The sequence below is a fragment of the Eleginops maclovinus genome, chromosome 6 (genome assembly GCF_036324505.1).
Source record: "Eleginops maclovinus isolate JMC-PN-2008 ecotype Puerto Natales chromosome 6, JC_Emac_rtc_rv5, whole genome shotgun sequence".
Taxonomy (NCBI): domain Eukaryota; kingdom Metazoa; phylum Chordata; class Actinopteri; order Perciformes; family Eleginopidae; genus Eleginops; species Eleginops maclovinus.
The window spans coordinates 14298698-14313463 of NC_086354.1; the positions used below are offsets into that span (position 1 = coordinate 14298698).

Consider the following 14766-nt stretch of genomic DNA (forward strand, 5'->3'; position numbering starts at 1 on the left):
CATCTAAGTGATAGTCTTCATGGAATTCCTGTTAAACAGAGGCATTTCTCAGCCTGCATACCTCATCCTATTGAAACCATCTGGTCTAACGTGTGAATCTGAAATCTTTTACAGATCCACACAGCAAGAGCGACATGCATTTGTCTTTGTGCATGCGTGGAAGTTTGAATTGTCTCTATTATTTTCTGTGCTGAGAAACCAATGTTTTCTGACTGCTGCAGCCTGAGTCCTGATTCCAAATTGTTAACCAGTGAGAAAAATAGCTTCTCCAACACTGCCTTCTTCAAAATAAACACATTCACGCACACATGGGAAAAGGGTAAGACATAAGAATACTTAAATGATTTACTTCTCGTTTTATGACGTGGATGTATTTCAGTTTGATAGGCAAAGTTGGCAAAAGATGTCCAAAGCCAACTGACAGTACCCTACGTCAATGCTGACCCCACATCCTGCACAATTAGTCATGTTGTGATGCAAAACATGGAAGGATTGGAGCTGAAAAGCATGGGGAGAAAATAAGTCCATCTAACTTCATGATGTCCTTTGGTACAAGCATTTCAGAAAGGCTAACAATCGGGCAAGGCACGCAACCCCTGAGCCAGAGAAAGATCACTGTATCTCAGTTTATTTCAATAGTTTGATTTATCGCGGACTTGAGACACTTATAACAAAATCAACAAAAGCATGTCCTGCGGTATTAGGAAATGTTTTCTTGTAGAGGGTTGAATGTTGAAAATCAAGTGTTTTAGGAGCTTTGTTATTTCAGTCAACCACATGATTCATGTTCCTGAATAAGATTCGATCAAGTTAAAGCTCCACGATATAACACTAGTATTATTCAAACCCTGCTGAATGCTGTAATAAACAAAAAGTGGAACTCAAAGGCAACATGGCACATTGCACAGAACGCAGGATCTGGAGGGACAGCAGTTTAGCCATGACAAATTATCTATAAACATATTATTTAAAATGTGTGATTTGAGAGGATGCAATGTTTTTACTTGAACAACATTATTGTTCAAGTAAAATCATTATTTGTATTAAACAAATAATCCCATGTGAAATCAGCCACTAACAGACATTCAATTCATAATCTCCATTTAATTATCCATGTTCAAGTCCTTATTGTTACTTTATGGCATAACTTCCAACTGTGAGAGGTGCATGGTTCTGTCTGTCGGTCACTGGAAGCATTCTTGGGTGTCGGGGAGAGGCCGAGAGATGTTGTGGAAAGCCCACTGCAAGATGCTGTCAATGGAGCCGTGCTGGGACCCAGAGAGCAGAAACAAACAGCGGGATCAATCTCTGAACACAAGGCTGAGTCATGGTGACATCATTTGGCAAGCTTGTACATTATGATGTCCGTGACAACGATAATGTTACACAGCGACAATCGTTATCAGATTATTACTGCTGTTATCAAATTATGTCAGGGTATGTTTGAAGTCTTAGGTCATTCGGTCATCACATTCACATTTCCTCCGTGTGGGAGTCAACTGAAAAGTTCAGCCAGGAAACAAAATCAAATATTTCCTCGTTATAATCATCTTAGTTGGTTAATGTGTTAGAGTTGCTGTATGTATTTGAACAGTTTTTGATATATGAGGTGAATATGAGGCCCTAAAAAGGTCCAATCCTTATAATCATAAAGAATTCATAGATTTTTAAGAGTAAAAACATTTTAACAACCAGAAGGTGAGAAACGCATATTGTCTATTCTGAAGAAAAAACTAAGAGTATGTTGGTAGTATTTGAACAATGACAGTTAATGAATCTGGCCTTCCTGACATGCATTAAAGAGGCGTTGTTTTGTGGGAAAACAAGCAGCTTCATGGCAACTCATTCCCTGTGTGTGTGACATGCATGGCTGTATTCATATATCATGTCTACATCTGTGTTATCGACATGTAACTGTGCCTCACTCACGTCTCCCAGGATGGAGTCCAGCTCATCTTTATGAGGGACGGGCTCAGGGACAGAGGGGGTCTGATCATGAACCGCTGGGGCGAGCTAGACACACACAAAAGATCCACATCATCCTACAATCCATCATACTCGGATAATGAAGATGTATATATATATTATATATATCATGTGTAAACACACGTGTAGACACACCTGTAAGACTCTGGATGATTCAGACTCCCTCCCAGCGGAGCCGCCCCAGGGCAGGGAGCAGGACAAGCAGATGGATCTCCCTCTAACAAACACAAACACACAGATGGTGAGTCAGAGTGTTTCTGTGGTACATTTCTCTTTACTGTCAATCAATATGTGAGCAACACTCTTGAGCAATAGCTTTCAGATGGAAAACTGAACTGTTTGCTCATCATGTAAAAGGTATTATGCAATGATTTGACATTTATAAAATGCTGCAAACTCCAATGAGGTTTCAGGTTACATTTCATGTTCTGCTACAAAAGGTTAAGGAATCTCAAATTCATCACCAACTATCACACAAAAACTAATAAGTACATGATATCACAGATTAAAAAATGTTTCATTTCTGTTCAGTATCTCTTGTAATATTGAGATTTATCATTGAATTTTATTTGCATTCTACACATGGAGAGATTACTTAAAGGACATAGTGGGCCAGAGCCTCTTGGGAAGTAACAAGAGACACAAAAAGTCCACAAAGAGGTGCACAACTACGGGTAAGAGATGCACAATAACCCAAGACACAAAACAACCAAATCTCTGGCTCTTGTTCTCACTGTATGTCTGAGGGGAGGGGTCCCTTTACATGTTTGTGCCCCGGGGCCCATGGTCTCATAATCAGATCATGAGTATACATTAAATTGCACACCCTGCTGCAACTGTCCATTTAAAATCCATTAGTCACCATTAGCAAGATAAGGATTAGAGCCTTAATGCACGTTGTTGATCAACACAAACACAAACAGGAATTCAGGGAAGGTCTTTATCAGCGAGGACGTATTTACACTCTGATGCATGGATCACATTGAGGCGGAGATTAGAAATGTCAAGTTTGTGGGAAGTATGCATGTCATCTTTTGAAAACGTATAGACAAAATGATAGTGAGGAGAGTGTGTCTTACTTGGAGAAATGGCAATGCACGTGGAAGCGCTGCAAACACTGGAGGCAGGGAGTCAGGTCTCCCTCTCGCTTACAAACACCGCATACCTCCCTCACACTGAGCAGATCTCCATCTGAACACTGGACACACATTTGATGCAGTTTTAGCCAACATCACAGAGTGACCAAATGGTCAGAGCAACAGTTTTTCTGTATGGCAAAATGAGTGACAATATGAAGGCAGCACCAATCAGATCATCGAGTTTTTACCTGGCTGCGGCCACTGAGCTCATTTGTAGTCGCTGCGACAGCAGTAAGAGACGAGGATGAGAGCGAGGAGAAGAAGGAGACGTCCATGATGGAGTTACTGGAGCTTGTGTTTGTTTGCTGGGTCTGGGCAATGAGTGGCTGTGATGTAAAATGTTATGACCATGATCAGTACTGGAAAATATCGAGCACAAACCATTCCGACTAAAAACTAATTTAACACTTTATTGTTGAAAATGTATTATCAGATAATAAAGTTTTAAAAAGCAGTGTGTTTAAGGCTACTGTGATGCCCATAACAAATACAATAAATGTAATATACTAGGATACAATAACCAATTAAACAACTGATTAACTAACCGACTATCTGACGATCATGAAAATAACTGTAAATATTATTTATTTCAGGAAGCAGATCATTAATAGTACTGTCCATTACTCAATGAGTCAAACAATAACCATTATGATCTGAAAATATGATATCATGTTGTGTGGAAGCTTTTTAAAGAAAATAAAAAACTAAATACAAACCATTTTAATGAATGCATACAGTCTTTATATATTTCCTTTTCTGATACTTACTTGTAAATGGTGATGGGCCATCTCTCTTTTCACCTTGTTGCCACCGCAACAGTCACACTGCCACCTGCCACTGCAAATAAAAAAATATAATGATACATTAAAACTTATTTTCAAAGCTTAACGTAACAATAAATGACACAAAGTCAGAGGGTGATTCAAATCTTTCATTCTTCACCATGGTATAGACGTGAGTGGAGGGACAAGGCAGGTCAGATGAAAAGCTCGAGGACATCCATCACAACAAATCAGCTCCCCCCCGTCCTTACACACTGCACACTCATCATCATTATACTCAACCTTAAACACAGAGGTACAGAACACTTAAGACACATAAGTAGACAAACTCAACTTCATAAGGAAATACATGTGACTGTGAATGAGGGAAGGCTGAGAGGATCTATACCATGCGTGCGTTTGTCTCCCCCTGGTGGTGAAACATGTTCTCAGCAGCTTCGGATGCTCCATTTGTTTGCTCCGGGTAAAACTCTTCACCCACTTGTATTCCTGTTAAAAGACAACCATATTGATTTGATAAAATAATAGTTGCTTATTTCAATACTATGCTATTTGATCCAGCTCGACGCATCATTTGAATTCTTCAATATAATTAAAGCAAAGTAAAAAAAATTATTTGTACATCATAATGATCATAAAGATACACATCATTTTCACTAATACGTGGATTTACAGGTTTTTTTTATTTCGTTGGTTTTCTCTTGATAAGTGTGAAGAGTCTATGTCGAGGAACAACACGATAAAGAGAGCGTAATTGTTCTGAATATTCTGCTTTTTATCTTGCTACTGGCACAGGCCAATGGTGGTTAGAACCATGCAACACATTCACACATTTTAATACTCCTAAAGAACCCATTGCCAACCTACATGTAAATCAAGTGTTGGGGTTACATTACTTTTATATTGTGATTCTTGGATTAGGTTTTCCAACAGGTAATAGGTAAATGTATTGGATTACATTTGTAAAGTTAACCTTTCAACCTGCTGGGTAGTTTTATCGATATTTGTAGTCTTACCGTCTGAAATAAACATCTGTTGGATATGGATCTTCTCTGTGGCTTCATGGCTGACTAGCAGCTCAGTTAAGGAGGAAGAGGAGGACAGAGAGACTGGTCTCTGGACAGAAGATGACACCGCATCTGTGGCAGAACTAGGGTTCAATGTTTCTGTCATATTAAATTATCATATAAACATATTTTGTAGAATATGACTGATTTGTAATTACTGTTTCCAGATGTTGGCAGTGGGACTGCAGCTTCACTCTTCACTCTGTACAGTCTCACTTTGCCCCCTGGAGAAAACACACACATTTCATCATCATCATCAGGAGCTTAAACATGTTCTTTGTTAGAAATCAGAGTCTGGGCCGATGCATTATGGGAAATAACCTGGTCCATCGCTTGTTTTGGCATGATACTGAGGTTGCAGATAGTATGATTTTGTCTTTCTGTCCTCGTGGCTCCTCTTCTTGATGTGAGATGTTTTTGTGTTTTTAGACGATTTCTTCTCACCTCTGGCATCTGCTGCATCCCATTCTGTCAAAAAGATGGGAGAAAATAAATAAATTCATACTATAACTTTTGACAAAATATTTTGTTGAAACTTGAATGTTACGGACTGGAGTGAAGGTTAGTGAGCAGCGTCTGCAGTTTAGGGTAGCTGTCCAGGTTGTACTCTTTGGACAGGTTGCTCCAGAAAGCCTGGATGGTGGATCTGCTCTGTTCCAGGACCCAGGACAGAAGGGAGTACATGGCCTTATGGATCCCTTCACTGCCTTCCTTCTCCAGAGTGTCCTATGAAAACAACAGGGGGTATGTGACCTCCTCAGTCTGAATTGTTGTCGCAATCTAAAAGAATGCTCCTGGATTATAATCTCAATTACAAAACAGGAGAATAATGTCATTACATCGCCTCAGCTTGTTTTCAGTGTTTGATCGTTGCGAAAATGGCAAATTCTTGTAATCAATGTGGAATAACAAGTGAAAAAAGGCTTTTGTTCGTACCTTCAGTAGTTGGTCAGTGATGATGTTTTTGTCCACCAACCCGTAGACAAGAGGGAAAGGGTCATCTACCGCCATGGCGATATCTGTCCGCAGCCCCCTCAGCAGAGAGCGGAGGCTTGTGTCCCGAAAAGCTTCCACTCTAGACATGATCCACTTTGTGTGTGAATGAACTCCAAATTGATCCGAGATCATATAAGAAGTACTTCGGATGTAAGAGGTGTGTCCTTCTCAGGGAGGAACATTTTGTACAGGTGCGTCGTTTCCTGCTTACCTTTATTTCATTATTGATACATTTGCTTTTTCTAGATTAATTGTTCAGTCTACTAATATAATAGATATGGATAATGTAAACCGAAAAATGTCCATCAGCTTGTCAGTCCAAGGTGTTGTCTTTAAATGTTTTGTTTTGTCTGTCCAAAACCTACAGATATTCAGTTTTATAGGATATAAATCAGAGAAAAGCAAAACATATGTGAAGGGCATTTGTTGCAGAAGTATGTACACACATATTACTATGCATATGTACAACACTGACGCCACTGATTTTGAGTGGCTGAGGTTTTTTTCTCCACATTGAAGGTTTCACCCTTATGGAAATCGAACCAATGCCCTTCCACATCTTGTCTGAGTGTGTCTCTGTGGAGTTCACGTGTCCACTAACAGCAGTAACTGTCTCCCTCCGTCTGTTGACCCTCATGGGGGTTGTATGAAAAGCTGTCCATCTAGGGGAATACCTGTCCTCTTGTATCGGGAGGACTTAGTGTAAATGTCTTTAAAATGTCATGTGACAGTTTCCTTCTTAAAAGGTTCTTTCCACCACAACTTCCCCATAGCTATCAGATTTTCAGACACTGACTCACTGTGGGGAGCTCAGGATTGGTGCAATAATTATGACAAAAATTAACAGTGTCAACAATTCAGTGATCGGCATATTGATGAAATAGTTGGTTGCTGTGTAACTTCATTCTTTGTACACTCAAGAACAATAAAGACAGCCTTTCCAAACTGTGCAGTTTCTTCTATTATATCCTTTTCATTATTGTGACTCTTTGATTTAAGTCAATCCTTAACAAAAATGAAAGACACTGGAGCAATATGGCCTATTATTTTTGTTCTTGCTACCCTTTTCCAATTTAAAATGAAATGATAGGGTACTTTTCTGAGAAAGATTTTTGTCAAACCTTGTATTACTTTATTTAAATTTTCATAAGGGACCACAGGGTTCTTTCACTAAAGATCCCCCCCAAAAAAGTAAGGGTTCATTTTAAAGCCATTGCCAATAGTCTGTAAGTAAAGGCATATCATTGACCCAAAACTACTTCACCTGCACTTTGACCGTATGTTTCTTTAGCATTCGTCAAATGATGCTCTGATGTTTCAGTTAATTGTCATTTAAATATCAGTTAAGGCTCACTGTGGGCTACTAAAAATACCTATTTGCTTAGTGCAAAACTTTTCTTACAGTATCCAGTGACTTACCCCAACATACTCTGACCCCGGATAGTGTCACCTCTGGAAGGAGGCAGGCTAGTTGTTACTCCGTTTTCAGTCCATTTGCTAAGCTAAGCTAACCATCTCCAGTGGAATTGACAGATATATTAGAGTGGCATTCCTTCTCGTCTACCTCCAGCTTATATAGCAGCAAAGTTTGCTTCTAAAAACAATTATTTAACTATCTGTTTTTATCTCTGCATTTCAACATGTGGATTTAATGAACTACCTGCTACTGTTAACGTTTGCTAACTATGCGCTAATGACAACGGTGCTCAGCAAACAGCCAATCAAAATCGTCGAGGGGCAATCTGCCACACCTGTGCCATTCACACAAAGGCATTTGTTGATACTCAAAAACATATAGGCTACTTTAATTGTTAGAGAAACCCTATACTTACATGATGTAGGCCTCTTCTATATTTCTTAGTTGTTTGTAAATACTACAGGGATGTAAAACTTTGTGAAAGAAGTAACATGTTTAGATCTGTGAAACCGAAAATGAAATCATAGTTTAAATACACCATTTTGCTTTCAGGTAAATGTTGATGGTTAGGAGAGTGAAGCCCTTTAATCTGTAATTTATTAATCATTAAACATTATTACATTATTCATACTGGTGAACAAGGACCACTTCTACAGAGGGACGTTCACAACATACATATTACATTATTATATACAGTGCAGTGCATTACAGTGGATCGTTATATGTGTATTAACGGGATGAAGGGATTGGGATACTGGGAAGGAGAGAGGGTTTGAGGAAAGGGGAAAGGGGAAAGGAGTGTTTGAAGGGAGGGGGAGTTGTGATAGTAAGTTGTCTTTTACTACTTTTTTTTTCAACCACAGTACAGTTTGTTCTATAAAAGTTAAACCATAGAGAGATAGAGTGCCACATTTTCACAGCTACTGTAAGGTGAACCTACTGAAAGTTGACTCTTGTGGGAATATCAAATGAGATACATTTTGTCATGAGATGCTATAGAGAGATGCTATAAAACATTCTAAGATAGTCAACCTCCTTCCAGGGTATGGAGACCCTGGATGGCAAGTCAAAGATCAGATCAACGTGCATGCGTGCTGCAGACATTCAGACGTGTTCGGCCATTGAGAGTGGCCGACCCCCCCACTATTTCTTCCTCTGTGTTCAGGCATCATTTTTGGTGCTTTCCCTTTTTATATATAAAAAATACAAAACATAACAGCGAAAAGAATTCTGTTGGTTGTCCCGTTTTTCATTTTTCCAAAACTGTTTTTGTTCGTTTTCATTTCCTCATTTGGTTGGGCTATTTTTTTCCCCTTTTCTCCTCCAGTCACTTACATATTGACAAAGTATACAATATTTTACAACTGAACAAGACTGAAAGATAACATTTGATTTGTCCAATGAGATACAAGGCCCGCATCCTATATCCAATTAGAGAAGTCAACTGGAAGCTAACCAGTAGTAAGCAACACAACAAGCCTATGGTGTGAAGGGAGCTGTCCGATTTCAGCTCTGCATTAACAAGAGCACCCGCCCTCAGGGACAGTGGGCTCTGCCGGTTTGATCAGATTGATGTCAATCACTGGGAAGAAACGAGTTAAAGAAAGTCAGGGGATAGGTGAGAGAAAAGTCAAATATTATGACAAAATATCTGACAGTAAAATGGCAAAATGCACATGTTCTTAAACCTTTATGAAATGTATGTTCTTCTGGACATACAAAAGGCCTTATGGAGCTTTTTTTTTTACATAATACCCCTCATGTATGTACATACTCTGTACAGTATGTACTATACTTTATAGGCTGTATTAAAAAAGGAAAACTAGTTGTACGTTTTTGAATGATCACATTTCAGGAATTGAATGAAGTAGTCTCATGTATAATGTTTCCATGAATAATTTACATGTATTGATAAGTATCTCTTTTCAATTACTCCCTTATCCATCCTCCATCACGTATCCTCGATGTAAGTCACTTCCCAGACGACCACTATGTGGTGCTGTTCCTGTGCATCCACATTACGTTCTTGGCTCTATGCATTTCCTCAATTAGGCAAAAACAATCTAATGGCTGATGCCTCAGTAGACAGTAGGCAGGGCGGTCTGTTTGTGCTGGTGCCAACAACCTCTAAGAGATTAAAAATAAACTGCCCGTTTCTTGGCTGTGTGGTTCTTGGCACAGCAATTCACAGCGGCTATAAAGGATACTGCCTTCAGGATTTGCATCATCCAAACTTTCCATTCCAGGTAGGGCTGCTGCAACACGACGAAACAGCTATGAGGAGAGAAAGGAGGAGAGGAGAGGAGAGGAGAGGAGAGGAGAGGAGAGGAGAGGAGAGGAGAGGAGAGGAGAGGAGGAGAGTTAGGTATTAAAAAGAAGATTAACAAAGAGGAGGTAGTAAAGGAGAGAGCATTTAAGAGATAACAAGAGTAGGAGGGTTACATTTATCCTTTATGAACTGCAACCTCTTTGTGAAGATATAATTAGTTTTACATACAGAATGAATCCTTTAATATGTTTTAATAAGTTACATTTCAGCTATGTTTTGTAGAGGATGCAATATTCATGGTACAGTCTACCTCTCTTTTTGTTTGCTACTTTTGCACCGCACCCACTATTGTCAGATGTGCATACTATTCGACCTAAATTTACAATATATGTACATATGGATTCCTTTATCTATTGAAGTTGATGTTTGAATTACCTTGGATAGACAAAGAAGTGGCAGAAAAAGCTTGGAGTTAATGATGGCCAAAATGCTGAGAAATATGGTGAAACTGCGGGGTTCACCTGTTTGACATTGCAGCCGGTCTTGGCACTGGTCTCGATGAACATGACGTTCAGCTCTTTGGCTCTCTGCTCTCCTTCCTCGATCATGATTTGCCTGCAAGAAAAATCAGGCCAGGCTCAGCAACATGACATCGAAGCATAATTTATTCAGTACTGACATGTTGAATTTTACGACTTGCTTTCTGCTCAGTAAACAAAATATCTTCATGTCAAAGACTACATTAGCTAAATGTTGTATCTGACATATTCACCTCTTCTCTTCCAGATCTGTTTTGTTGCCGACTAACATGATGATAACGTCACTTCCTCTCTCTGTCCGGACGTCATCGATCCATTTGCAGGTCTGCTGGAACGAGTTCACATCTGTGTAGACAAGACACTTTGTTCAAATCCAGTCTTTTTTGTGTTAACTATATTATAATCCCATGTAAAAATATTGCTTCTTTACTGGGTTGTTCTGTTTTTCAGACAGATCAAAACATACAAGACAATGCATACATGCTCATAGATAAATTATCACTCACTTGTAATGTCATAAACGACAACAGCTACAGTAGAGTCTCTAATGTAGCTTGGGATGAGACTCCTGAAACGCTCCTGCCCAGCAGTATCCCACAGCTGCAGCCTTACCTGTATTTACACCACAATCACACAAACACACACACACAGAAGCTGTTTCAACATCATACTACACACCGTCTATCCAGGCCTTGGGGTAAGTACACATCCAAAGTGATAGGCCAGTATCAGATCGTGTGCAGGCTTACCGAGCATAATATCCTGACAAAAAAATACTATTAATACAGCTAAATGGATGATCCATGCAGGAAAGGACTTTGACTTCTTAGGCTAGAAGATCAAAGACTATTAATAGCAGAAATAAGCTAAGTATAATCGTGTTAGTCTGTGAAGTGAGAAGTTATTAAGGAAATCAAATCACAGATTAGTGAAACCAGAGTGGAAATTGGGACATTTTTTACTCAGAAGGTTTACTGGCTTTAAAGGACAGTATTTATAAAACATGAATTCATCTTTATATGTTTACATGAATTTTAAATGACATTAAAAGCTTCCTACTGTTCGGTCTTCCAGGTACATTGTCTTAGATAGGAAGTCTATTCCAATGGTTGCCTGCGGTGGAGAAAGAACAAAAGATCATCAGTATTATACAGATTTTAAAAGCTAAATGTCTCCCTGCTCCATCAGTTGTTCAGACCAGATTGACTGTTGTTCAAATGAAGGAAAACACAAAAAGAACAGCCAATAAGCCCTGGAATTGAATCAGACTGAAAAACGAATTCAATTTGTATCACCCTCAGGGCTCAATCATTCAGACTTGTTACGTAGCTAACTCCTAAGAAAGGCAGGGACAGAAAAATCTGTTTTCTCTTTTTACTAAAAGCCTATTACTGCATAGCATTTCCTTTTGATAACTGCAGTACAAATTAAATTATTTTATAAAAACCCTGATTTGTAATTTGCATATCAAACAGCCATTTTTGACATTATTCTGTTAGTCTGTCACTATTTTACCAAAAAGGGCTTATTATATTTGAAAGCTTTATTGTGACTAGTGTTACTCTATTTAATCAAATCTATCATCAGAGGATTATTGGCAAAGAAAATGGCAAGAAGTAGAATTTATTCAAGGTGTACGTAGTAACTTCTTCAGTGCAGTATCATGCATTATCTTCTTTTTTGTGAGGCTGGTCCGAGTCTTACCTGATACGTGTTGTCGAAACTGTCATACATGAATCTAGTAATGAGAGATGTTTTCCCCACTGGAATAGAAACAGAAGTAAATTCAATATAACGATATGACAGTTTGTCTGTTCAGAAAGTGACAGAAAGATATTAAAAGATGTCAAGATGTGTAATAACATTCAATCACTGCCATTGTAACCATCACTTTTAAAAGAAGGAATATATTTCATATCTATTTCGAAATAGGAATATGACATGAAAAGTCAAAATCTGCCGTTTCAGTCATATATCCACAATGCAAATTATCTGAAGTTAAATTGATTAATATCTTCGATAAAAACCTAATTTTAAGTAACTTCCCTTGCATGGCAAAACAGTGCATTTAATTGTAACGTTAGTAGACCAAATAAATGTCTACATTGTGTGTTCTAAAGAGAAGAAGTATATAAATGAATGTGATAAAATTAACATCAGTATCTATCAATATTGCAAGAATGAATCGTTTTCCAACATACATTTTTTCACTGCTCAAAAAGATGTGTTAATGTTCCTCACTATGAAACAATGTGAAATAAATGCTTGGCAATCAGCAATGGTCATAAAGGGAAACAAACTAATGAAGCATTTTAGGACTATTACTGAATTTATATTTATTATCAAAACATCCTTAGATGATTTCTTTAATTATTCCATTCATTGTTTAGTCGATGCCTTTTAAACATCGAGCCTGGTGACAAATTTTTTGTCGCATCAACAGTGAGAAGAAATACAAAATAAGCAGGAAACCCTCACATTAGAGGAGCTGACCATTCACAGGAAATGTTTGTTCAATTGATTAATTTAAAGGATTTATTGACTATCAAATTGTTTCAATTGTTGTATTATTGTATGATGGTTTATGTTTTGTTTTAATGTATTTTCAAATGTTGTATTTTGTTATAATGGCCCATCTAGGGCTGCATTGTAAACCAGATCAGGCCATAAATGCTGTGTTATGTGGACATTTTCTAGAAAAGCTCTATAAATAAATTATTATATATCTAATTGTCCCTATAAATATAACATGATATTGACAAAAGAATGGTTGCAGATTTCTTTTCTGTTAACCACCGGATTGATTGATGGACTAATTGACTCGGTTCTATTTTCTTTTATTCTTTCGTTTAGTGATGAGGAAAAATTGTGTGGTAGAAAAATAAGGAAAAGAGAAGTTGTGCCTGATAATTATCACTAAAAATGCACAAGGCCATCCTAAAGCAAACAGATGTATGTCGGTGTGAATCATGGTGACTCCTCAGAGGATCAAGGTGAACCAGATTCTTATTTACATCCCACCATCTTTAGCACCATTTTACTTCACATCTACAACATGACTGAGCAGTGGAATTTTGCAACAGGCCCCAGGCCCTCATGCAGAGTCTTTCAGGGCAGACAGCTGTGGTTTTGAAGCCAGTGATGGGCAGTGGCCACACCAGGCCTCGATACAGCACCATTGACAGCAACATTGCAGCGCAGGCCACACAAACACACACACACACACACACACAACACACACACACACACACACACACACACACACACACACACACACACACACACACACACACACACACACACACACACACACATAGGGAGGCTCGAAGTCGACACACAGCCTCCTCATAGACATGCAGCACACACACACACACACACACTGGGGCTTTACAATGTAAGACACCAGTCAAGCTGTTGTCATATTAAGCCTATTTATGTGTATTCTGCTGCTGTATTGTATGGGATGTGTGTTCCTCTGCTGCCACTCTGGATGTCTGGTGTCTGAACACGTATTCAGGCAGCTTTACAGCGCTAAACCATTATCGATCAGCACCTCCCGAATTTGTGCCATCACATTAAATAACACACACCGTCATCCCCACCCTAAAAAAAAAGATGGCATATTGAAAACATAGAATAATGCTGTGGCGCTGTCAAGCTCGTTTATATTTTATTATGTGTGGGACTGAACCGGAGACTGCGAGCTTTAGAGATGCTACAGACATCGCCAGCCTAGGGTGTGTCCCGAACTGACACATGGGGGACTGTTTATTATCTTTTCCAAATAAAAGAAATACCCCAGAGGAAAAGGAAATTATTACACACTGTCATGTAATGGATTAAACGATTGTTCTTGTTAGAAATAAGCGATGTGAGAGAATTATAGCGGTTATCTGAAAACAGGCTGAGAATATTTTGTCGGTCACTGCAGTACATCAAAACATCTGAATTCATATCGCCTGCTATGATGCGAATTATGACAATTGGCGACAACTAACAATTATTAAGGCTATTCAGGGCAATGAGCATTGAGTGGTCATGATAGTTATAGTAAATCCAAGGGTGACATTTACATGCATGCGGTTTTTTTCTTCTTCTTCGGGTAATCAGATTTTCTACAGTCACATATTGTGCCCAGAGGTCCATGGGCGTGAAATTAGCAAAGCCGGCCACATCCTTTAGATTCAGATAAAACTTTGTAAATCAACAAGGATAACATACATGGCCTTCCACATATACGCATGTTAAGCAATAGAGGGGAGTCAACACCGAAACCTCCCAAAGATCTGACTCACCGCTCTGCTCGCCCAAAAACACGAGTTTAAATTTCCTCAGGGGGTTCCCCAAATCTCCTCCAGCTGACATAGTGGCAGATAAAGAGCTCAACTTGGATTATTTTATATGTTCTTATTGCTCGGCGTCTCCTTCGTTGTGGGTGCGCAGGGGGATCCTCCTCTACTCACAGAATGATGGGAATGCAGCTCAGCATCCTCCTGTCAATTTACGGAACTTCTGCGCATGCGCGACCTCACCTATTTTAATTCGTCACCTTTCAATAGGAAACCGAACGA

The 14766-nt window shown here is 38.9% G+C and overlaps 2 protein-coding genes across 2 annotated transcripts; both read right to left on the reverse strand.

Annotated features, from left to right (window-relative positions):
- Positions 1-331: 331 nt before the first annotated feature.
- Positions 332-6057, reverse strand: aire (autoimmune regulator). Its single transcript, XM_063886577.1, has 13 exons — positions 5911-6057; positions 5526-5700; positions 5296-5442; positions 5133-5198; positions 4924-5046; positions 4296-4396; positions 4068-4189; positions 3893-3962; positions 3314-3451; positions 3066-3184; positions 2122-2203; positions 1930-2013; positions 332-1268 (listed from the first exon to the last, which is right to left on the reverse strand). The coding sequence occupies exons 1-13, from the start codon at positions 6055-6057 to the stop codon at positions 1185-1187; spliced, it is 1458 nt and encodes a 485-aa protein (XP_063742647.1). The 3' UTR covers positions 332-1184.
- Positions 6058-7944: 1887 nt separating this feature from the next.
- On the reverse strand, positions 7945-14701 carry rab6bb (RAB6B, member RAS oncogene family b). Its single transcript, XM_063885112.1, has 8 exons — positions 14491-14701; positions 11900-11958; positions 11255-11308; positions 10702-10807; positions 10429-10540; positions 10178-10271; positions 9595-9661; positions 7945-8969 (listed from the first exon to the last, which is right to left on the reverse strand). The coding sequence occupies exons 1-8, from the start codon at positions 14558-14560 to the stop codon at positions 8905-8907; spliced, it is 627 nt and encodes a 208-aa protein (XP_063741182.1). The 5' UTR covers positions 14561-14701; the 3' UTR covers positions 7945-8904.
- Between the last annotated feature and the right edge of the window lie 65 nt (positions 14702-14766).